Source organism: Xenopus laevis, chromosome 6L (genome assembly GCF_017654675.1).
Source record: "Xenopus laevis strain J_2021 chromosome 6L, Xenopus_laevis_v10.1, whole genome shotgun sequence".
NCBI lineage: Eukaryota > Metazoa > Chordata > Amphibia > Anura > Pipidae > Xenopus > Xenopus laevis.
The window spans coordinates 103,195,469-103,219,607 of NC_054381.1; the positions used below are offsets into that span (position 1 = coordinate 103,195,469).

Genomic DNA, 24,139 nt, shown 5'->3' on the forward strand with positions numbered 1-24,139 from the left:
TACACGTATTTAAAAGAATCTCTTGCTAAAAAAGTAATTCTGAGATTTGCCCCAAACCACAGATAAAGCCCTTTTGAAATCTGTTGAATGACAATTTAACCATTCCTAAGAATGAGCTTTTGCCAATAGTAGTGTTTTTGTCTTCATGCAGCAAAATCATGAAATTATAACAATGTTCTAGAAAAAAACTTTTTTGATGTAACAGTTTAGATTACCAGCAATATTTTAACGTTTTCATTTTTTCTATTCGGAAAAAAAATTGTTAAAAAAACATATTTCAGACTGACAGTTTAACAAATTATCCCCTGAGGGTAAAGTCACTAACATAGGTGAATTATGTTTGAATGCATAACCCATAGTAACCTACAGTTAGTGTTCATTGGTCTAGTGTAGTTAGATGAATAAAAACAGACACAAATGAAGGATTGGTTGCTATGGCTTTCTGCCCTGAAGCAAAACTGCAGCTATGTTCTTTGAAAATTATTTTTACCCCTTGGTATTACATGAAAACTATGGCAGTGTTAAAATGTAAAGTGAAAAAATGCATGCATGTTTCTTAAAAGTATATGCCACAATGAAAATGTACTAAGGTAATATTGGGGCAATCTCAACAAGATTTTATCGCAGTCTGAAATAGGTAGTTCGAGACTGGCTGAAATGTTTAACTGCTTTTCTTTTTGGGAAAGAAGCAATTACATAGTAACAGTAACGTATTTATTGTGTAATAAGATTGAAATTATAACCACAGTTGCTTTACATGTCCCTACTGAAAGCGATGGATAATGAGAAATGTTGCAATAATGTCACGGGATACTGCAGTCTGAGGCAAGTGGATTCTGGTCTCAAATATATATTTTTTATAAGAGATTAAATATAAAAAGAAATAAAAATGCTACATTGAGAATACAAGCAATAATTTGTTTGTCTGCAATGTTAAGTCAAGGGTTAAGTAGTCAGACTGAATTGATGTGCATCATCAGAATACTGTTAAGCAGTACAAACAGAACAAAGGGTTAACACTGAACTCAGCTTTCTTTCCTTTAAGTTCAAGTACTGACACGATTGTTCTTTTGGGATTCCCTTGGAATGAGTCATTGTTAGCAGAGACTCCCTATTCAAGGAGGGCAGGATAATGCCAGGCCTCATGAGGTTACAACAGCTGAGATTTTGTCTTACAAGACACTGGAATGAATGTCATAGCTGGAGCTAAAAAGAGCTTCTACTTTAACTGCTACAATATCTTTGAACACATTCCCTATTTAAAATACATTTCTCAGAGAAGATAACTTTGCACTGTTCGTAATTTTACGTACATTAAAAGGTCTGGATTTTTAACAGTGTTTTTAACAGCAACCAAAGGACACAAAACAGTTCCTTCCTCATTTCTATCCTAGCACAAGGCAAAGTTATGCCTGTATATAATTATATACTTATAATGTAATTTCCCTTGTAATGTCCACTAAATCATACAGTTTTTCTGCATAGAAAATGACTGAATCTGTGCAGTTGTTTCAGTTGTGTCTGATAGAACATGTTGTTGCTATCTCACTTGCTTGGAGGAGCTAAAGGGAAGTTTCAGCTACATTTCTTAAAGGAACAGTAACACCAAAAAATTAAAGTGTTTTAAAGAGATGAAAATATCATGTACTGTTGCCCTGCACTGGTAAAACTGATCTTTTTGCTTCAGAAACACAACTATAGTTCATAAAAACAAGCTGCTGTGTAAAGCTGGCCATAGACGCAAAGATCCTATCGTACGAATCGAGGATTTGTATGATTTTCGGACCGTGTGTGGAGAGTCCAGACATTTTTCGTCCAGCGGAGATCGGTTGTTTGGTCGTACAGGTTTGATTTTGTCCTGACTGTCCCGCCGGAGCCAATTGCGCTCTCATCGTAATCCGTTCGTTCAGCCATGGGGCCATAGGGCCGAACGTTCAGATTACCCCCGATATTGCCATGCCCGTTAGTGGCATATCGGGGAAAGATTGGCTCATTTGCCGGTGTCGACAAACAAGCGGATCTTTGTGTCTATGGCCACCTTAACAATGGTGGAAACTGAAAAAAGGCTATATGGCACAGATTAAATTGTGGATAACACTATCTGCTATGTAACTTGAGCCTTTTCTCCTTTAAATGACTGACCCCCCCCCCCCCCCGCTACACAGCATCTTATTTATATAAACAATAGTAGCAGGATTACCAGTGCAGGGTAACACTGCATTACATTTTTATTACTTTAAAACACTTTACTTTTTGATGTTACTGTTACTTTCAAGAAAAGCCTTCCTTTATCAAGAAGAATGTCTAGATACTTGTGTGGGTTAATCAACCATGCTTTTCTCACATTGGGTAAGCATGGTGCTATTTAACACTGAAGGAAAAAAAAACAAGCCTTGCCACTTTAGTTTTGGCATGAATACTTTTCCTTTACAAAAGTTAGCTTTGACACAGTCACTTAGAGGCACATTTACCAAGGGTCGAATTTTAAAACTCCCATAAATTTGAAATTTGACCAACCGTAATGTATTGATAAAATCAAATTTTCTCGGACGAATTGAATCAATCAGTAAGAACAAGGCCTTGTTGCTATGCCATGTGCCCTCTGCCTCCTACCACTAACCTGCCCATTATTCATATGCAAAAGTATGGGAGTGATATGGGAAGGGATGCAGGCAAACATTGTATTCATTAAGGTGGTAATTCTGCAGTTGAGGAAGGCAGCATGTATACTGCAAATAGCAGGTGCACACTACCTTGGAGGTAGAAGCGTATTCAGGTCCAGTGTTGTGCTTGGCACTGGAACTGCGAGCACCTTCATGTAAAATCAGAGGAGGCGACTTCACATCACAATACATATGAGCCTGATATCACTTTCGCCCTGCGTCTATTGATGGAACCCCTACCCCCACCTCTGCTGCCAGATTTAGTAGGAAAGCATCCGGCAGCAGGGGAAGTAGGGTTTTTTTTCTAGCAACATTTTTTACCTTATAGTCATCCGAGGGACGCTCCATTAAAATTGTCCCCTAGGTACAGGCCCTTGAGTGCGTATATGGTAAATATGCCCCTGCTTGGAGGTTGTACATGCCCCTCTTATGTAAATAAAACAGCAATGAAATACACTGCAATAATCTCTTTGCTACAGTACATCAGGCACATGCAAAGTGCTTCCCCATGTTTTGTACCAGGCCATCATAGCTCTGCTTCCCCAGGGTTTTGTATCAAGGAATCATAGCTGTCCATAAGTTTCTATTTAAGTGAATTTTAAAAATTCTGTGATATAGATAAATAATATTTTGTGTGCCTGAGATTTGCTTTAAGTAATACTAGCCAGTTTACAATACTGACAATACTGCAAACTACATGATTAAAACCAGAAAATAGGCAGCATGGTGTATGACTATTTAGGGAAACAAGCAGTTAACTAAGAAGTATAGCGTTGACCACATTTACTGGCCTTTTATTTTGGCTAATTGCTCCCCTATTGCTTGGCTTTTAATGTTGCTGCTACGGATTATAATTACCCATTAAAATGTTGATTTTTATGGAATTGTAAAATAGCAATGTGAAAACCCTTTGAGTCAGCCTTCTATGATTACTTGACTTTCTAAGGAGGCATTCATTATTTTTCATGATTTTACTTAGGTGTTTATAATAATGACTAGCCTTCTCTAATTCTATTAGCTGAAACCCACTAGGAAGGTTATTAACTTTTATGTTAATTTTAATTTTCAAAGAACAAATCTCTTTAGTCAACCAATGAATGGCTGAACCCCAAGCAGAAATATGCAGGGCGTCTGGTACCTGCTTCCCTTGTTTTTACTCTTGAAGGTAAGAAGAAAACACCTGCTGGCAGAGACACTGCAGCTGGCTAATTAACTAAAATTACTATTATTATATTTTTATTTCAATTGCATTTAAGTGGTTGCGCACAAAGTACAATTAAAACAAGCATTGCTTCAGAATGATGCATCACCAGTGGATACACAAGCATTTTGTCTACCATTAATTGTTATTACAAGCTAAGTCCAGGATAATTGCACAAAAGGCATTGTCTTAAAAGACTAGCCCTGAAGGGCTCAGCAAAAGAAAGTCCTTTCTTCGAGCTTTTTCTGGACTAGAACACCTGCTGATGATTGGGCTAGGTGGGAGGCAATTTCACTGTGGGTTGGCTTAATTAAAGCACAATATAATTATTCACTATATATGTTTACAAAATTCAGTTAATAGCCACACAGTGATCAGAATCTGGCTTAAAATTACCATTTATAATTAAATAGAATTAGTACTTAGAATCTCGCTGTTGATGGCAAAGAAAAAATAATTTGCATAGTTAAGCTTCCTTTCCTTTGAATTAACACAAAAGCAATAGCTTTCCAGGGTTAATCTGTAATACCCTTAATTTTATATAATCTTTACTTCTTGTTGGCCTGAACCAAATGTGCATTATATCTATTTTATGTATCAACTTTCTGCACTTTTGAGAGTTCTAAGACGTTGCTGTCCAGGCCCCCCCCGCTGCGCTGCCATTAGGGATGTAGCGAACGTCGGAAAAAAAGTTCGCGAACATATTCGCGAACTTGCGCAAAAACGCGAGCGGTTCGCGAACCCCATAGACTTCAATGGGAAGGCGAACTTTAACATCTAGAAAAGACATTTCTGGCCAGAAAAATGATTTTAAAGTTGTTTAAAGGGTGCAACGACCTGGACAGTGGCATGCCAGAGGGGGATCAAGGGCAAAAATGTATCTGAAAAATCTGCCTGTGTGTGCTTGGAAGAGATAGTGTAGGGGGAGAGCTGTTAGTGATTTCAGGGACAGATGATAGTAAGTTTGCTGGCTAGTAATCTGCTTGATACTGCTCTGTATTGGAGGGACAGAAGTCTGCAGGGATTTGAGGGACATTTTAGCTTAGGTAGCTTTGCTGGCTAGTAATCTACTGTTCTCTTTAAACAACTGCCATACGTTGACCTTGTAGGCATTGTTTGCCCAGTTTTTTTGGACGCAGCCACTGAAGCACAGTTGCCAGAAAAAATATGCCATATAAATGCTGAAAATAGTCATTTTTCGCCATACGTTGACCTTGTAGACATTGTTTGCCCAGTTTTTTTGGACGCAGCCACTGAAGCACAGTTGCCAGAAAAAATATGCCATATAAATGCTGAAAATAGTAATTTTTCGCCATACGTTGACCTTGTAGACATTGTTTGCCCAGTTTTTTTGGTTGCAGCCACTGAAGCACAGTTGCCAGAAAAAATATGCCACATAAATGCTGAAAATAGTCATTTTTTGCCATATACGTTGAGTCAACGTATGGCAAAAAATGACTATTTTCAGCATTTATATGGCATATTTTTTCTGGCCTCTGTGCTTCAGTGGCTGTGGCCAAAAAAACTGGGCAAACAATGCCTACAAGGCCAACGTATACACTACTACAGCGGTGGATACGGATTACGTAAAATATATTATGGCTGCTTGAAAAAAGTGACTCCGGTGTTTTTTCTGGAGACGGTAATATTATGGATATTTAGACAGAATGTGAACAAGGTCACACAGCTCGATGGCGGGTTGAAGAAAACAGTGTGCAAATAATGCCTACAAGGCCAACGTATACACTACTACAGCGGTGGATACGGATTACGTAAAATATATGAATGCTGCTTGAAAAAAGTGACTCCGGTGTTTTTTCTGGAGACGGTAATATTATGGATATTTAGACAGAATGTGAACAAGGTCACACAGCTCGATGGCGGGTTGAAGAAAACAGTGTGCAAATAATGCCTACAGGGCAAATAATGCCTAATAGGTCAACTTATACACTACTACAGCGGTAGTAAAATAAAAAAAGTAAAATAAAAAAAAAATGAATATTAAAAAAAAAAAATTAAAGTTGGTGCTGCTGAACTACTAGGAGCAGCAGATTAGCACACCAGTCCCACTCCCCAACACTGCTAGACTAATAGCACTGGGCTCTTATAGTAGTAGTAGTAGTAGTAGTAGTAAAACAACAAAAAAATAAATAAAAGCAGTCCTTACAAGGACTACTGTTATTGCAGCAGTCAGCAGATGAGATCAGAAGCAGGACAGCTGCCCACTGCAGCTACATACAGAGCACTGCAGTAGAAGGTAGATTACTAGCCAGCAAAGCTACCTAAGCTTAAATGTCCCTCAAACCCCTGCAGACTTCTGTCCCTCCAATAACAGAGCAGTATCAAAACGATTACTAGCCAGCAAACTTTCAACTGTCCCTGAAATCACTAACAGGCAGCAGCTCTCTCCCTACACTATCTCTTCAGCACACACAGGCAGAGTGAAAAAACGCTGCAGGGCTTCGGTTTTTATAGGGAAGGGGAGTGGTCCAGGGGAGAGCTTCCTGATTGGCTGCCATGTACCTGCTGGTCTGGGGTGAGAGGGCAAAAAAAAGCGCCAACAATGGCGAACCCAAAATGGCAAACGTCGCGCGACGTTCGCGAACTTCCGGCGAGCGCGAACACCCGATGTTCGCGCGCAAGTAGCTAGCTGCCATACGCTAACTATGCTTTTGCCGCGATTGTCCAAAAAAGGGAGGTCACGGCAGGAAACCTGCGGATCTGGCCCGGCAGGGCCAACAAGAGCCAGGGGCCCACAAGGTTTTTTCCCGGTGTCCTGCCGGCCCAGTCCGACCCTACTGCTATGCAGGCTCATCTGAGTGGACTGAATCAACAAGCTGATGCAGTTCCCGTCTAATGGGATTTTTTAACCTGTCTGATACATATCTACGTGAATCTAACAGGTAGGCCATCAGGAAGGGCCCATACACAGACAGATAAGCTGCAGATCTGTTTTCTGTTTTGGACAAATCGGCAAATTAAACCTGCCTGTGTATATAGGCATCACAAGATTGACAAATCACAAGTTGATCTTACTGAAGAAAGTAAAGCCAGTAATGTTGCAAATGGAAAATAACATTAACAAAGCTGTTTGACATTATATAATATTTTTATACATGTACTATACTACATTTTTTTTGTTATAAAAGCATCTTTTTTTTATAAAGAGACCACTGACAATAAGATATATGCACAGTTTTTTTTCTTTACGCAATAAATGTAATTGCAATATACTGTTTCTCATATGTTTTAAGGCATGTAATAATTTAATTTCAGTCACTTTCACTATTTATTACATTAATATCTCATTTATTTTGTATTATGCCACTGATGTTGTGGAATTATTATTTATCTCTGACTACTATTAAATTCCAGAATCACTCGATATTTATTTGTTCCAAGGAAGAACTGTCCCTAATACTAACAAATACTTTCAGCGGTCAAGTTCTTTAAATTTGCAAGATATTAAGAACACTAAGCGGCTGTTTCATTAACAATAGAGGCTTAGGTCTATCAGTGTTTACTAAATGAAGACTTTTTCAGACATTTTTTGAAGACATTTTTTTACATCAATAGACTGACTCGACTGTTAAATCATCCTCATAAAAAATAGCTGTGATGATAGTGTGCTCTCTATTTTACAACATCACTGGAAATGCTGAATGTTATTTTTAAAGAGGAAGGAAGTGAATTGAAGACATCAGAACTAAGAAGTTTTCTTCCCCTTTTCAAACACTAAGGGGGTTATTTATCAAAGGTTGAGTTTGTGAGGTATGTGAGTTTTTTTTTCTACCTCAAATAAACTCACAACTTGAATGTTTGCTTATTTATGAAAAAACCCAAATGTAAAAAACTCGATTGAATGCAATCAGGGTAAAAAACTTGAATACTCAAATTGATCGAGTTATTAGAGAAAAAAACTTGAATACCTCTAACGAATCCAGTTTTCGAGCGAAAACCACCGTAAAAAATCTTGAAGTCTAAAAACATCTTCAAATGGGTCAAGGGACCTCTGCCATTGACTTCTACATGACCGCAACAGGTTTTAGCTGGAGGATTTTGGGATGCTGGCTTTTAGCAGCTTTGGGGGAATAAAAAATTTAGAAAAAATTTAGTTTTTTTTATCCTGAAAAATGAGTTTTTAGTGAACTACACCCAAATTTTTTAGGAATAACACAACTCGACCTTTAATAAATAACCCCCTAAGTGAATAAAACTTATGTACACAAAAGTACAGCGAATCACTTTTTTTGCACTCTAGTACAATAATACAAAATATTTTGATTGGAAACACCTATTTATTATAGATTACCCATTTTGTTATCATTTCATTTAAAAATAATTAATTTATTTACAGCAGAGCTTTGTAGTCCACCTCTGCACTATGGAAAATCAAATTGGGGCATTGCCATTCAAAAGCAAACATGCTATGTTACTACATCAACAACATACATGTCTCAATATGGTTTAAAATTTACTTGTATTGGTACAGACTAATAGGGACACTTATTCTATCATTTGTAACATGTGTATTCGGTATAAAAAATAAATAAATACCAAAATATATATGTATACCTGGTGCTTTTTCTACAAAAATTACTTTGGAGTCTGGATGGAAATTGTGTCCATTCAATATCATTTTTTTCCCACCAATCACTGGAAAGCTGTCAATGCTCTGTTTCTCCACCAATGGCAATTCCTGAGCAGATCGCTGAGCTTAAAGGGGAAAAAATATTATCAAATCATAAACCTGTATATTCACAAATGCTCTTTTGCAAACACAACAATATTTCTCATCTACACTTCAATCAAAACACAAGCAAATACTAGGTGTTTAGGTGTTTCACATCTACGTTCTAATCAGCTAGCTAGTGTCAGGAAGTATGCAAGACAGGGTCGTACTGTACTGTACTGCTCTGTATTAAGTAAACCACCAAGCCAGTCAGTCAGTCAGGAATAATGTATGTATAACAGACATCCATACATGAAATACACTTTACACTTTCAAATCTTTTTCACTTACAGGCACTGGATTAGTATTTATTTTACTAGTGATTGTAAACATAGATGTATTTACTGTATGTTTTAATACCAAAAGTTTAAGATGTACCCAAATGCACTCTCATATGGTTAGTCAGAATCCTCTGCCTACGTAATGCAAATTCACAAGTGACAAACGAGTTCATTTTATACTGGGACATAACTTCTGGCTCTCCGGCTGCTTCTGCATTACAACAAAAGAGTCATTGATCAGCAACAGCTGGACTGCTACAGTCTGTAGATGGATGGTTTGGAAACAGGCCAAAATGCTTTTTGGGAGCAGTTATAGTTACAATTCTGGCTTTTACTTCATAAGAACAACCACTTCACCTTTTCCCGGATATCTGCACTGAAATGGGGACAACTGGGTTTAGAAAGAGTTGTTACAAACCCAAACTTCACCCTTGATGTTTTTTGTGTTAATGTACATTATGTCACATTTACTGATTAAATATCTGACAATGAATTGCTCTAGGTTTTGGTATCTACACTTGTCTCCCTTTAGAGAAGGGACTTTAGCTGCACAAAAGATGGTGTCACTAGTGCCTCGATCCTATATAAAATGCTGGGATATGGGAGTGAAACAAGGTTCAAACTTGCTTATAGTTAGAATATAGAAAATATTTCAAAATCCCCTCATACCATAAATAAACAAAAGTGGCAAACCCAAATTGCTTATTTTTGTGCTAATAATATCAAGTGTGCTTGCATGAGAAAGTTTTGTTACGTTATTTCTGTCTTTGAAAATCTGCAATATATATCATGTATCATTTTCAAATTTTCATTTTACTTTCACGTAAATATTTTACCTGAACTGCAAAAAATGTTATCTATTTTTTGCAAAATGTTAGTTCAGAGTTCTGTTTCCTGTTCTAAATGGTGTTAACCATGGGAAAGAGTGGGTGGTACATAAACTAAGCAGACAGACCTATGTAAGGGATGCTGAGCCAAATATATTTGCAAAAGGAATGTGATGACGCAGAATCACTACACCAACAGTCCTACAAATATTTAAATTATTCCCTCAACATTAAATCTGTAACCCTTACAGGGAGGAATATATGTACATAATTAACATAAATCAATCCTCTGCATTCAGTTTTTTTTAATAAGGTATTAGACTATTAGAATATTTTCACATACATGATTGCCTTTCCATTTCAGATACATATTACAATCACATCAATTTACTTCAAGGCATGTCTGGTAATTACTTACAACACTCTATAGGGTTTGATGCTGCTTGCAGAGTAAGAGTTCTCCCATTGGCTTGTGGAATGTGAACACGGAACACTAAGCGGACTCTTGTATTCTTCCGTCCAATATCTGTTTCACCTTTTCTTAGTTCGATGTCTGAATTACGAAGCTTCAGAATACCAGCACAATCGATACTGTTAAAACAACAAAAAGTGATTCATCTTAATGAACGTACACACTGATTCTGAAAGCAGAAAGTCTAAAGTATAATAGTCCTATTACAATTATAAGAAAATATGCTTATTTTTTAAGCTGATCAACAACACTAAAGTGTAGACTCTTTACTGTTGATCGCCCAGTTTGTCAGGACAGTACATTTGAGAAAAGTCTCACATATTTCATACTGTGCTGTGTGCATTTAGAATGTTGCATTATGTTTCTTTGGGAAGTGCTAATGTGTGCAGATAATATTTAATTTTTTTCAATCACGGATTTAAATATATAATCACAGATGTTGGGCCCAAATAGTTTATAGCACATATAACTGAGGTACTGTAATTTGTAGACTTGTTATTTCTAAATGAAAGTTATACAATATACATACTTTATAATCATATGATGCTACTTCATTTATTTTTTTTTAATAATTTGTTAATTTTGTTCATATAATTTTTTTTATTATTCTGCAAAAAACTCTTCTAAATTTACCCAGAGAGCCTTTTTTTTTGGTATGGGCAACTAAGAAACACCACTATGAACAGCAATGTGCATTTGTATAAGTAAGTGCTGCTGTAAAGTCGCCCATACAAGCATGCTCTGTGCGTTTTTGAGAACACATGCAAGTGTTTGAGATGGTCTACATCTAAAAGATTTCTGTACTATGTCTTTCTTTTCTATTCCCAAGAGAAGCTTATAATCTATGTTTGAAAAAACACTGCACTTCAGAAAACAAGATCCAATAAGTGTCTTGCCATAAACTGTACACTAAGGCTGAAGTGGAAGATATTTACGGCTCTGTAACTGAGACATGTTTTATAAAAAGCAACAGCCGCACGGGCTGAAACATTAGAACTAAAAGCAATCCGTTGTCAGAAGTATTTATAAGGTTTATTAAGGTGGTAAAATGAGGAGAGGTACTTCAAACATGTTTTGAAGAGTTGATTGGGAAAGCTGGATTATTTATGGGATTTATGTAACAAAATTAGCACATATTGAAATCCCTAATGGGCAGCGCTTCAGGAAAGCGCCTGGCAAGCAGGTGGTAGGCTTACATGGCTCTCATATTGTTCTCAGGCAGGAGTGGGATTTCCAAGACCTTGGTGTTGGAGATGATTGTTTCATGGCTTGTGGTAGAAACGGTCTTGCCGGTGATGCGATGGACCTGGTAGAAAGCATGGGGTCGCAGCAGGCGATCGTCTGCAGTACCAATGAACAGCTGGATAGTGAGCGGCTCGTTTTCTAAGTAACCGTGTAGCTGGCAAGAGAACAGAAGGCTTAAAATCACACACGTATAAATGCTTGGAATCAATTAAGCCTTTTGTAAAAGGGGCTATGATTTTAAGTAGGGGGAAAAGAATTTAGGACAGGTGCTGAGTGTTAGTCCATAGGTTTGCCTGGCAATATTGGTGCAATAAAAAAGGTGTAAGTCAGAAAAATGTCTCATTATTTCAGTGACCTGAGGCAGTCAAGCTAAATTTCATCTTTATATGCCAATACTTTAACCATTCACCCTCTCAAGAGAGTCTCTATGCATCAGTGATATGAAATACATAAAATAATCAAAGACAATCAGCTATATAATCAGTTTTTATTTAACTTTTTTTATTTAAGAAGAAAATAACACTATTTGTTATATTGCAGATCCAAACACATTAAATGGCTTATTTATCAAAGGTCTAATTTGTGAGCTTTCTGAGGTTTTTAATACCTTGAATAAAAACTTGAATTCAGGGTGAAAAACCCGAATACTCAAATTAATCGAGTTTTCGGTAGAAAAAACTTGAGTCACTTAAAGTAATCGAGTTTTTTGATCGAAACTCATGGAAAAAAACTTGAAGGCTACAAACATCTGCAAATGGTTCAAGGGACCTTTGCCATTGAATTATACATTACCTTGACAGGTTGTAGCTGGAGTATTTTCTCCAAGTATTTTCTTCAAGCTATTTCCAGCTTCGGGTATAGAAAGTTTAAAAAATCCAAGGATTTTTTTAGAAACCCGAAAAATTCTATTTTTTTCTATCCCGAAAACTTGGATAATTTTACAAATCGACCTTTAATAAATAACCCCCTACATAATAGATGTAATGTTATGGCTGTCCAAGTAGAGGTCCATAGACCAGTTGAGGCCCTCCAACATGAGGGAGCATATTATGATGTGTATGCTGTGCCATTATTTTAAATTGCTTTCAGCGGAAGTCACTCTAACAAAAAACGTATATCTTTTTTAACACAGCGAAGCCTTGGTGATGTAAGGTGTATTATCCCACCTTTTTTTATACCACATAATAAATATGCCCCTTGATAGCTCAACCCACTACATTATATTTATTGCTGCACAATGCTCTAAAAAAATTATGCATGGAGAAGTGACTGCTCTGTAGCAGTTTACTGGTGATAACACTGTTCTGTAAAATCATAAGTCACGGAGAGATAGCAAAACAAATTATGTCAAGTAATAATACAGAGAGAGTACTAATTGCTAGATCTTCCTATCACAGCAAACAGAGCAATCACTTACACATGATCTAAAATCTAATATAGACTATGTCTATATGCAGTGTCCTATCTTTTCCTTTCCAACCCTGTCTTCTATGTGACTTTAGTTTCAAATCATTATTGTACATGTTGGGCACTTCTAGTTGGAAATCATACAGATGTGCATAGTGAGGACCACAAGTTCCACACAGAAGCAAAGGACAAGTTTATGTGGTAGCTCTCCACTTTTCTGCTTTAGTTGACCCTTGTAGGGCAAGGGCACGTGGACAACTTTAGGGAAATCTGAACAATATAACACATCTTTTCAGGTGATGTTGGCCTGGAAATCTGGTGGTCTATGTTTTCAGGCGGTTACTAATGCCCGACAATTCTTTGCAGAAGTTCATTCTGGCAATTACATTGTAAGTTGCCATAAGTAGACATTAGCAAAATTTTTAGCCAGGTTTCATCGCAAAAAACGCTCATAGACTCCAATGTATTGTGCACCGAAAAAGTCATACTGTCACCATGAAAAAATGCCCATTGACTTGACTTTTTGGGAAGAAAAATGGGACAAACTTGCTCATCACTATCCATAAATTAAGTTTTCAGGCTTACCCGAGAGCACCCACAGTATTCTATTACTCTTAGGGTCAGATTTATTATTATTATTATTATTAGTAGCTAAGATGAGGCTCCACATTTTTGTTGGCTCCTGCATCCCCCCCCCCCCCCTCACCCTTTATCTTTTTAGTTTTGAAGCACATGTAGCTGGGTGACCAATTCTTTCACTTCTGGAAAATGTTTTACTATCTTACACATTTTATAGGGGTACACTTCAAAGCAACGGATGAACAAACACAAACAATCCTACACAATCCTTGGCTTGTAAAGCCAAAAATATGCTCATTAATAAAAGCAAATTTAATTTCAAGCAACTTTCCAACATATTACAATTTAATTGCTATTGTAAGGAGTATCTTTGCTACTGCCTGGTTTGAATACAACTACCACATGCAAAGCTTTATGGGAATTGGAGTCATCACTGGAGGGGAGCTGAATACGGCAACTTTTTTTAATGGCACATAGTAGTACTTATAGTCAAATCAAACAATTAAGGAATGTGGTGTTCAGAGTAAAATTGTGCTAATGACATGATTTCAATGTCCTCCGTTTGAATTTTTGTCAGTGTTTTTTCAGGCTTACTGTAAATGCACTGCCTGTGGAAAATATGATGAGGTTTTGGGTGAAGAAGAAACAGAGGGCATGTATGAACTGAAAGTAGCATAGAGAAATGTTCTATGTCTCATAATATGATTCCACTGTGTGCAAATCCACCCTGTGCCAATACACATATTTACAAATACAAGAGGGGTGGCATATCTATTTAGTCACATATGACTTCATTCTTTACATGAATCTACTTGTGAAAATGAAGACTGTGTTTGAAAGTATAAACTGGATTACCAGTGGAAATTTACTTTAAAATGATCAAATTATAACCTGCAAACAGCCCTTCAGAATTAAAACTATTCATTAGGGCAGCTGGTTATAAATAAAAAGGAGAAACCTTTTTTTTACTGAGCTACATAGCATCCTGAGACAGTTTGCACCTGCTCTGTGCACCTTCATGCATTCTGTGCCTGGAACAAGTATGATACTCATGGAAATCTAACTTCCTTTTTAACAGACTCACTTTTGTTGTCACAACTTTGTGGCGCTAAAAGGTGTAGTAAAAGGAGTACTTTTTCATTGCTCTTGATTTCTTATTAACAAACCCAAAATTAGTAATCCCATTGAAAGAAGGGGAGATTTTGTGAAATAACTCTCATTGGGAGAGTGATAATCTGATCTGATCCAAACACAACCATTCAGCAGAGCAAAAGGTTCCGGTAATTCATCTCTGTTTTAGTGTGTCTGTTTTTGAAGACATCAAATGATGCTTATGAGTTTGAGGGGAAGAAACATTCTTTCCACTTCCTTTCTGATCCAGTTGATCTGGATCTAGTTGATCAAGAAGCATCAAGCTGATAAGTACAGCTCCCAGTGTATAACAAATATAATCATGAATATGGTATCCATGGTTTGGCAGTAGTATTATGCATGCTGATCTAGAAGTGTAATCATAAAAGCCTGCAGATATAAACACAAATTCCACTTCTAAAAGTTTGATTAGGCAAATCAATATGGAAAACAAATTATGAAGGTACATATTTATTCAAAGCTGTATGTTGTTTTTGTTTACAGTGAAACCTCAATTTTACATCCCCTGACATTGTTGTTTTTTTGGCCCCACCTATATATTATGCATACTACATTTTCCTGGATTTTACACCATTTTATTCTGGTCGCCTGAAAAACTTAAAATGGGGGTTCTACTGTATTTATCTTAAGATTAGGCCAACTTACTTTTACAACAGATGTGTTTTCGGCTATAAGTGTAAGTTATCTCCTGATAGCTTTCACCAAGAATACAACTTTACTCTTCACAGTGAGTAGAAAACATCTATTTTTCTTATGTCAGCTGGAGTATGCCACTTATTTACTGACCATTTCTGTACCAAGCTTTTAAGAATGAAAATAAGGTAACATGTTGCTTGTATGATTTATTTATGCCATGTACCATGTTACCTTCTGGAATAATAGCATTTTTTTCTCCACAATATAACAGCTTGAAGGATGATTCTATGCTAACTGCAAGCAGCAGTCATAATTGCCAGATTCATAATGATATCATTCATGCTTCCAAACAAGTAGCAAAACAAGAAAGCAAGCCAAAAAACGAACAAGAGTGGAGGCATACTACACAATCTCATCACTCAGCACAATCAGGCCTAATTATTTTTTTTTGTGTGTTCATATGCTGGAATGTGATATCCTTGTTCCTGTGCAGATCATTCGATATCCCATTAGATCTTTCCACTTAATAAGGTATTCAGGTGTGTTTGTTTAGATTATGAAGTATGAACATTTCCATAAATAATAACATTTGCATCATCAATGTAACACCAGTATTATTGTTGCTATTCTCTCTGGAAAAAAATATTCAGGCAGACTCACCCTTGCACAGGTAGAGCTCTCAACACTTGGAAAGACTGGTTAGATATGAATGCTATTTGGACCCATATGTGAATGGACACAATGCATTGGAGCAGTAAAACATGCATTGAGGCCAGCTTAAGAGTGGTGGCACACAGGTATTTAATCGCCAGCGCTAAATCTTCACTACTGCAGACGACTAATCTCACCATATGCCTTCCCACCAGCAAGAATGTGAATAGCTGGCGGAATGGCACAAGCGTTGTTTCAGTTTTTCCGAAGTTACAGAAGCAACGCTTATGCAATCCCACGATTCACATTCTTGCTAGCGGGAAGGCATTTTAGGGAGATTAGTCGCCCGCAGCAGTGAAGATTTATCACAGGCGACTAAATCTCCCCCTGTGCCACCACCCTAAGCCATTCTGGTGAACTAGATTCCAGTACTAGCCACTATTGCTGATTGAATCTTATATCCAACAGTTTCTACATGCAGATTGTTGAGAATTGTTGGAGTCAGTCAAATACAGGAAGAATCAGATATCTGCTGTCTGTAGTATTATCAGTGCTGAGAGAAAACAGGCAAAAAAGATAAGCACTACCTAGAAATATAGTATCAGTTCCTTTTAAAGGACATGTAAACCCCCCAAAAATTTAATGCAGCCTCTTTGAAAACTGCCACTCTGGTTGTTAAAAGGTTAACAGTAAGGCTGCAGCATCCCCTTAATCACTTAGAAATCTATGTCCTCCTCTAGCCCACTCGGCCCCTTTCTTAGAAATTTGCTTTGGCTGTTGACTTATGAGCATGCCCAGTTCTTCTCAGCTATGATTTCTAAACACACCCTCTAGCCAATGACAAGATAGCTTTGCTGGTTCCCATAGAGACTCTGCTCTAGCTGTCTGGTCCTATTTTTTTCTCCTAACCATTTCTCCTGAGCTCAGCTTAAGCATTACAGTGCTCAACCTCAGCAGAACTTTTAAGTATGGTGTGCCTGTGTAATCCTGCATTCTGAATTGCAAGAACTTTAAAGCATACATGTCCTGTTTGCAGATGTCAATGTTACTGATGATGTGTCAGAGAGAAAATGGCTGCTGGGTGAAAGCTGCTATTTGTTTTAGAAAAATGTCATGGCTTTGGCAAATGGAGGGGGGTATATGCAGTATAAATGATGTAGTTTGTGTGGGGAAGAAATGCCCAACTTATATACATGGTAGAAAATGTAGGCTTTACATGTCCTTTAACCGGAAAGGAATGTCTGCTACAGGAGAATGTTCATGCAGAATGGTGCTTGGAATGGGGGATACCTATGCTAGCATATTTTTATGCATGCTGTCAAGGTTTTGAGAAAATCTTGTTTGGACTATAAAGAATTATAAAACAATATAAAGTCCATGGGAAGTGATAAGTAATGTTTTAATCAACCAATAAGAGACCTTAGGCAAGGTTAAAACTGCAAGATAAAGCATATAAACATTAAGATCTTATAATCTGCACTGGGCAAATACACATGGGAAAGATATATGAAAGTGTAGTGGCCCTTAAATTATTGAGCAAATCAACACAAGATAGACGCATCTTATATTTTAATGAAAAACCATATCATTTCCATCGAACCTGTTCTCATCCAAGTGTTGCTTCTCTTTTATACGCTGGAGGCTAAATGTTGAATCAAATTTTTATTATATATTTTTCTTTATCAGAAATGATTAATAACACCTTTCATGCAAATGAACCATAGCAATAGTTCTTCAAAGCCCACTGCCACCTATTCCAATATATTATATTTAGAATAAACTCCAGATGTTTGGTTCTAACCAGACATATAGACATATAAAAATATATCACTTGCCTCATATTGTATACCCAGCTTTTGGAAGGTAAGCTCAAAAGAATGGTGTGTCTGGTTATAGGCTGAGCCGATCTATATCGCAACGTCAAAATGCATTAATGTGAGAGGTTAACTGCACTTGTTTTGCTGTATAGATTTCATATGGATCCTTTTTACTTGCAACCAAAATAAACTGAGTGATAAAAACTGTATGTCCTTTGTGCAGAAGACATCTGTTCTTTGTTCGTTTTGCTTTTTTTAAGGGATTTTTTACATGCACACACAAATATAGTTCACACCTCTTCAAAATATATGACGTGCAAGGGTTCCTGTCTGCTTGTCAGAGCTTACACTATTACTGCATGAAAGGCTCATTGAAAGCAGAAATGGAACCAGACTTTACCTAATGCGTGTATATGATATACTTGATGTATGCCTCCTCTAACTACGTCATATCAGAAATCATCTCATAGATGGAATTGAAAATTTATGTTAAAATTAATTTAATAAAAAATTGTATTGTATGAGCTTTTTTTTAAATTAGTATATATATATATATATATATATATATATATATATATATATATATATATAGATATATGTAGATATATAGATATATATATATATATATATATATATATAGATATATGTAGATATATAGATATATAGATATATATATCTCTATATATATATATATATATATATATATATATCTCTATATATATATATATCTCTATATATATATATATATATATATATATATATATATATATATATATATATATATATATATAAATATATAATCGCTATTGTGTACCAGTGACACATGTATTGTATTAGAGTACTATTTTTTTTTTAATTTAAATTTACCATTTTACCATAACACCACAAAATGTGCCCTACAGAGCCTCGCTGCACTAGACTGACATGCAAAGCTGTTTATCTGTATTGTATACATGCACAACAGTTTCAGTGAATTAGAATATACAACTGTCATGATATAGATATTATAAAGTTGTCTTTAAATTATCTAATTGATGTTTGTCATTGGTTTCGCTATAGTTAAGAGGCTGATCATACAGGAAGGCAGATATATTAACGCAGCTAATGAAAGCATGAAGAGTATGCAGCATAACAAAACAAAGAGATGAGGATTGGGTACCAATATACTTGCATATGGATGCATAATATCATCAGTTTTGCCAATGCAAAAGAGATTGCTATTGCATATTAAAGCCCCCAATTTATACTGTAAAACAGGGTACAGGAATTATATTATACTCTGAGCCAGCAGGCATAGCAGAAGATCCATATTGTAAGTAGGATTTTTTTCAAATATATTTTCTGCAGTTACAGCAAATTCAGTGATGTAAAACAAATAGAGAAAGAAGTAAAAGTTTACAAAACATTGTGCACATTAATAAAGCAAATCCTACCTTTAAAACGTGGAGACAATGGGGCTAATCCCAGTGACATGCTTTACAGTTTCAAACTGATGAAATCAATTACTTGAATTTAATATTTTTCACACTGAATAAGTGTGACTGTATTATTTGGCAAGTGCACGCCATGAGAATACTTCAATAACCCATGTGGAATTGCTGGTAAAATGTGCCAGCCGTTTATGACTGAGCTATAAAATGTCTGCTTTGTGGTATGTTTGCCTGGCTACAATACATGTAATTATTGTATTCTGGCTCACAGATGTGTATTAATGTCTTGTTTTTTTTTCTCATTTACCTTACCTGCATAATTGTAGCATATGGGTAATAGACACAGTGTTTTCAGTTAGTGCCTGCAGGCGTGAATTTGGGAGGGGTACATTTACCACAGTGCTGAAATGTTTGCATTATCTCTACATAAATTAGCAGACAATGGCTATAAAAAAAATGGTTGTTCGGCAATGTAAAAGCCCTCTTTTCTTGCTGCTATGGAAATATTACTTTCACAGTTAGATATCCCGTTTAACCGCACATTACAATTAAAGTCTTATACTTTATGCTTTTTATAAATTCCATTATACAAATATAACATCAAAAAAATTGAGCAATGTTTATCATATGATGCAGTAAACAAAAATAAGAGAAAGTTTATTTTAATTGTTGGTTTTGTGCATAAAAATGGATCAGTTAGAGCAAGACTTTAAATATAAGGAAATACATGTTCCTCAGCTCTAAAACAAAAACCATAAAGCTCAGCCCAAGTCTGTAAATAAAATACCTGGGAAATAAAAGAATATATCCAAAACCCAGTACCCTGGACTAGGAAAAAGGCTAGCATTTACGCTAACTGCATGTCCCTAATAAACCTGTAGTGTATTAAAGGATAACTAAACCCTAAAAATGAATATGGCTAAAAATGCCATATTTTATATACTGAACTTATTGCATCAACCTTAAGTTTCAGCTTCTCAATAGCAGCAATGATCCAGGACTTCAAACTTGTCACAAGGGGTCACCATCTTGGAAAGTGTCTGCGACACTCACATACTCAGTGAGCTCTGAGCAGCTGTTGAGAAGCTAAGCTTAGGGGTCGTCATAAATTATCAAGCAGAAAATGAGGTTGGCCTGTCGTATAAGCTGATGCTACAAGGCTGATTATAAAATTCTGATGCTAGTTGCACTGGTTTCTGTGCTGGCATGTAGTAATTATCTGTATTAAGTACTAATCAGCCTTAAATTGTGACATTTCTATTCTGTGTGTACTGTATATTGTTGGTATGAGTTGGTCCCTAAGCTCAGTAAGTGACAGCAGCATATGCAGTGAATCAGCAGATAATAAGATGGGGAGCTACTGGGGCATCTTTGGAGACACAGATCTTTACTGCTAAAGGGCTGTGTTTGCCTTGGGCTGATACAGAAACCCAACACATAATGTACAACATTTCTGCCCTATGTCTTCAGTTAAACTTTAGTTCTCCTTTAAGGTTTCATATCCTTTAATGCCCAAAGTGTGCCACATCTTTAAGCTACAAAGCATGAATAAGACAAGCACAGCACATTACATTTTTTTAAGGTTTGAAGAGCAAACATTAAGTCATCTAAAATAGAAGCATCACTCTAGGATTTTCAATGGCTTAGTGAAATATTCTTTAAATTCAAACATGACCAAAATATATGCAACAACATATGCGGCAGTTAAACTACGAAACAACCAACAGAGTACTGTTCTTAAACAGAATTTCACTCCATGAGTCCAACTTCATTTATTGTGGTCCAAGACTCATTCATCTTCTCAGTCCCAAGACTAATTTGCCAAGCCAGATGTGAGGAAAGGCCAGGAAAGGTGCAGTTACAAAGGGCTGGAAATTACATTTGTAATTTGGTCTACATCAAACCTTCAGTGCTGCATAAACAGTTTACCTATAGAATAAGCCTGGGACTGACCAAAGGCTCAGACTCTGGCACCCATTTAGAATAAAGAATGGTAAAGAATGTGCTTTAGTGGCAGCAAAAAATATATGCAATAGGAATGCACCAAAAAATGCTCTTGTATCACTGGCAAACAATTTTGTCAGCTACAAACATGATGTTAAATTATACTTTTCTTATACTTTCTTATTTAAAGAGGAAGTTCCTCTTTAAGTACATTTTAGTATGCTATAGAATAGATGGTCCTCTTTCAAGCCTGACAGCTGTACAACAAATATTTTGAAGTAATCAAAAGCAACAAAAAACTTAAAAAAATTAAGTCCAATTTCAGATTGGCTTATACTGCTACTGCCTACACAATAATAAAAGTTAACTTTAAGGTGAACCGCTCCTTTAATGCAATGACAGCTAAGCAACAGAAGTTTAACAACTATAAATCCCTTAGAGATGCTAGGAGATCTCCATTGTTCATCTAACAATTGCAAAGAGAATATATTCTTGACTAGGATTGACTCAAAGGTTTCACAGAAAATATACAAGCACACACAGTGGCACATATTTACACCCACATAAACGTATGGTTTTTCTACGAACTCACCCGTATTAAATTTAGCTCATCAATCAAATATTTGAATATGCAGAGAATCACTGTATAAAAGATCAATAGCTTTTTTTTCATGACAGTAGTAGTGACTGATGAAAAATGTGATGGGAGATTTCTCTATTCACTGATGTAAGTAGCCACATGCTTAAACAAAACACCCTAATTATCTTATTTATTTTAAAAACTACTATATATGTAATACATAACAGAAGCATGTTAATTACTAGTTTATTATGTCACTGATCAAACTAGAAGAACCCGTCAGCATCTGCACTACACACTTATACTTATAAAACAAACATATTACCAGCTTTCACATTTTTCTAAATGTTATCAGATGAGATAGAACATTTCCTGTTCACAAATTCAGACCTCAAAAATGTGTGATATACATTTCTGTTTGCAGCCCACGCAGAATTCAAAAGGATTTCTCATCTTAGTGAAGCATGAAAATGCCTTCATTTTGGTTGAATAAAAAAATACTTTAATTTTTAGATATGTTTGATCAAATGTGCTTTTTTGATGCATGACTTGACATAAGTATACTGAACACACAAATATCCCATTTTGTATCTTAAGTCCTTATATCTTCACACGTACCGGGGAGGAAATAGTCATTAAAAATGTGCATCCAAAATTTTCCTATGATGATTATTTATGTTAAGTAATAAATAATGCATATATGAAAATGCAACTACACATTAAGAAGAAGAAGATTAGCACACCCACAGCAAAAATGTACAGGTATAAATATATTATTAGCTTATATTGTATAAACTACTTGTGGAGTACAGTACGGTAATATTGTTTTTAGGGCAAGGTGACACAGGAAACACCATTTTATTGAACTCTATAAGGGATCCGCAGGTTTGGAAATACATCACTGAAATACAGAGTATTTTCAATATGGCGGCCAAACTCTCACGAATTGGATTGCGCGTATAAGTATTTGCAGGTTTGTAAAGGAGCAACCAAATGTTACCATGTTACCATTGGCCAGGTATAGAACATGTGACACTAGCATGTGACACTACAAGAAAAAGTGGCACTGTGTAAATGACGACGCACAGCATATCGGGGCGTGCAAACACTCGTAACAACGGAATTGTGGGGAAAGAGAAAAAAGAGAAATGCACGTTGGGAAAAGAAAACTACAGGCTGACGTAAAAAACGCCCTGTGTAACCTCGCCTTATACAATGAGTTTAAGAACTTGATCTTCATCTGTTGATCTCATTAGACTACCTTCACAGTTGCACTTCACAATCTCAAAATGCTTTGGACAATGGATGAAGCTGAGCTTAGCAATAGTAAGAAATCATTCAAAACATTAGCAGAAAGTGGTTACATTTGTCATAGAAGCTAATGCCACAGGACAGAGTATTAAGGTATTTGGATGCAGAATGAGCAGTTTATATACTGCCATTTAATCTAAAATAATTAATAATCGGCTTTGTATCAACAATTTTATACAGTATTTTATATACACTGTATATTGTTAGTCAGGTAAATCACTGAAACTACATAATGTACTGTGAATCAGCAGGAAAGATAAAAGAAAGATAATTGGATTTTAGGGTCAAAGATCTTAAAGGCAATGGTTGGGGCAGACAGGCAGATTCGGGGAGATCTAGTTGTCTGGCGAGTAATCGCCTTTTCTGCAGGGCGACAATCTCCCGAACTGCCTTCCGTCAGCTTGAATGAAGAATTGCCTGCGCTAATGCACTCGCAACTCTTCGATTTCCAAAGTCGCCTGAATTTTCCTCATGAGGCCACTTCGGGAGAATCGTCCGACTGTGTTTTACTTGCGATGATCCTAGTGTTATCCTATGGCAAATCATTTTCGAGAGCTTTGTTGCCAGCTTTTGTTTAACGATATTAAGGGGGTTGTTTATGAATTTTAGAGCTTTGTGAGGTTTTTTATACTTTGAATGAACTCACAACTCGAATATTTTCCGATTTAAGAAAAAATTCGGAGTGAAAAAAATCAAAAACTCAAATTAATCGAGTTTTCCACGGGAAAAAAACTTGAATTGCTCAAGTTAATTGAGTTTTCGAGTAAAACCCACCGAAAAAACTCGACAGGTTTTAGCTGGAGTATTTTTGAATTTCAGCTATTTCCAGCTTCACAGTATAATAAATCTTAAAAATTAATCATAAAAACCCCAAAAAACTTGAAAACCTGAAAATTTTAGTTTTTGATGATTTTAGTTTTTCAGCGACTCAGTTAGTCACCGACTTGAAGGGGGGGGTGCACATGGGACATAACTATTCAGTGAGTCTGAAACTGATCTTAAGCATTCAGCACAGATTCAGAAGAAAACAGTTATGACACATGTGCCCCCCCCCCTCAAGTCACCGGTTACTGCCTGGTGGAAACCAAGAAAGCTGAAAAGCAGTGTTCTGTTCTGTTAGACATCCAGTCACTCCAGTCTTTATACATTACATTTTTGGCTAACTAACTATATTAGAAACATTTTTTATTTTGCACAGCCTATCTATTTTA

At 36.2% G+C, this 24,139-nt stretch overlaps 1 protein-coding gene across 5 annotated transcripts in view; it reads right to left on the reverse strand.

Moving 5' to 3' along the window:
* The window catches only part of nfatc1.L (nuclear factor of activated T cells 1 L homeolog), a 128,953-nt gene that overhangs the window by 71,627 nt on the left and 33,187 nt on the right, over positions 1-24,139 (reverse strand). For all 5 annotated transcript variants that reach the window (XM_018266473.2, XM_018266475.2, XM_018266474.2 and 2 more), the window contains 3 exon segments: positions 11,373-11,575; positions 10,123-10,295; positions 8,440-8,580 (listed from right to left, as the gene is read on the reverse strand). In XM_018266473.2, the coding sequence (XP_018121962.1) occupies positions 8,440-8,580; positions 10,123-10,295; positions 11,373-11,575 (517 nt within the window).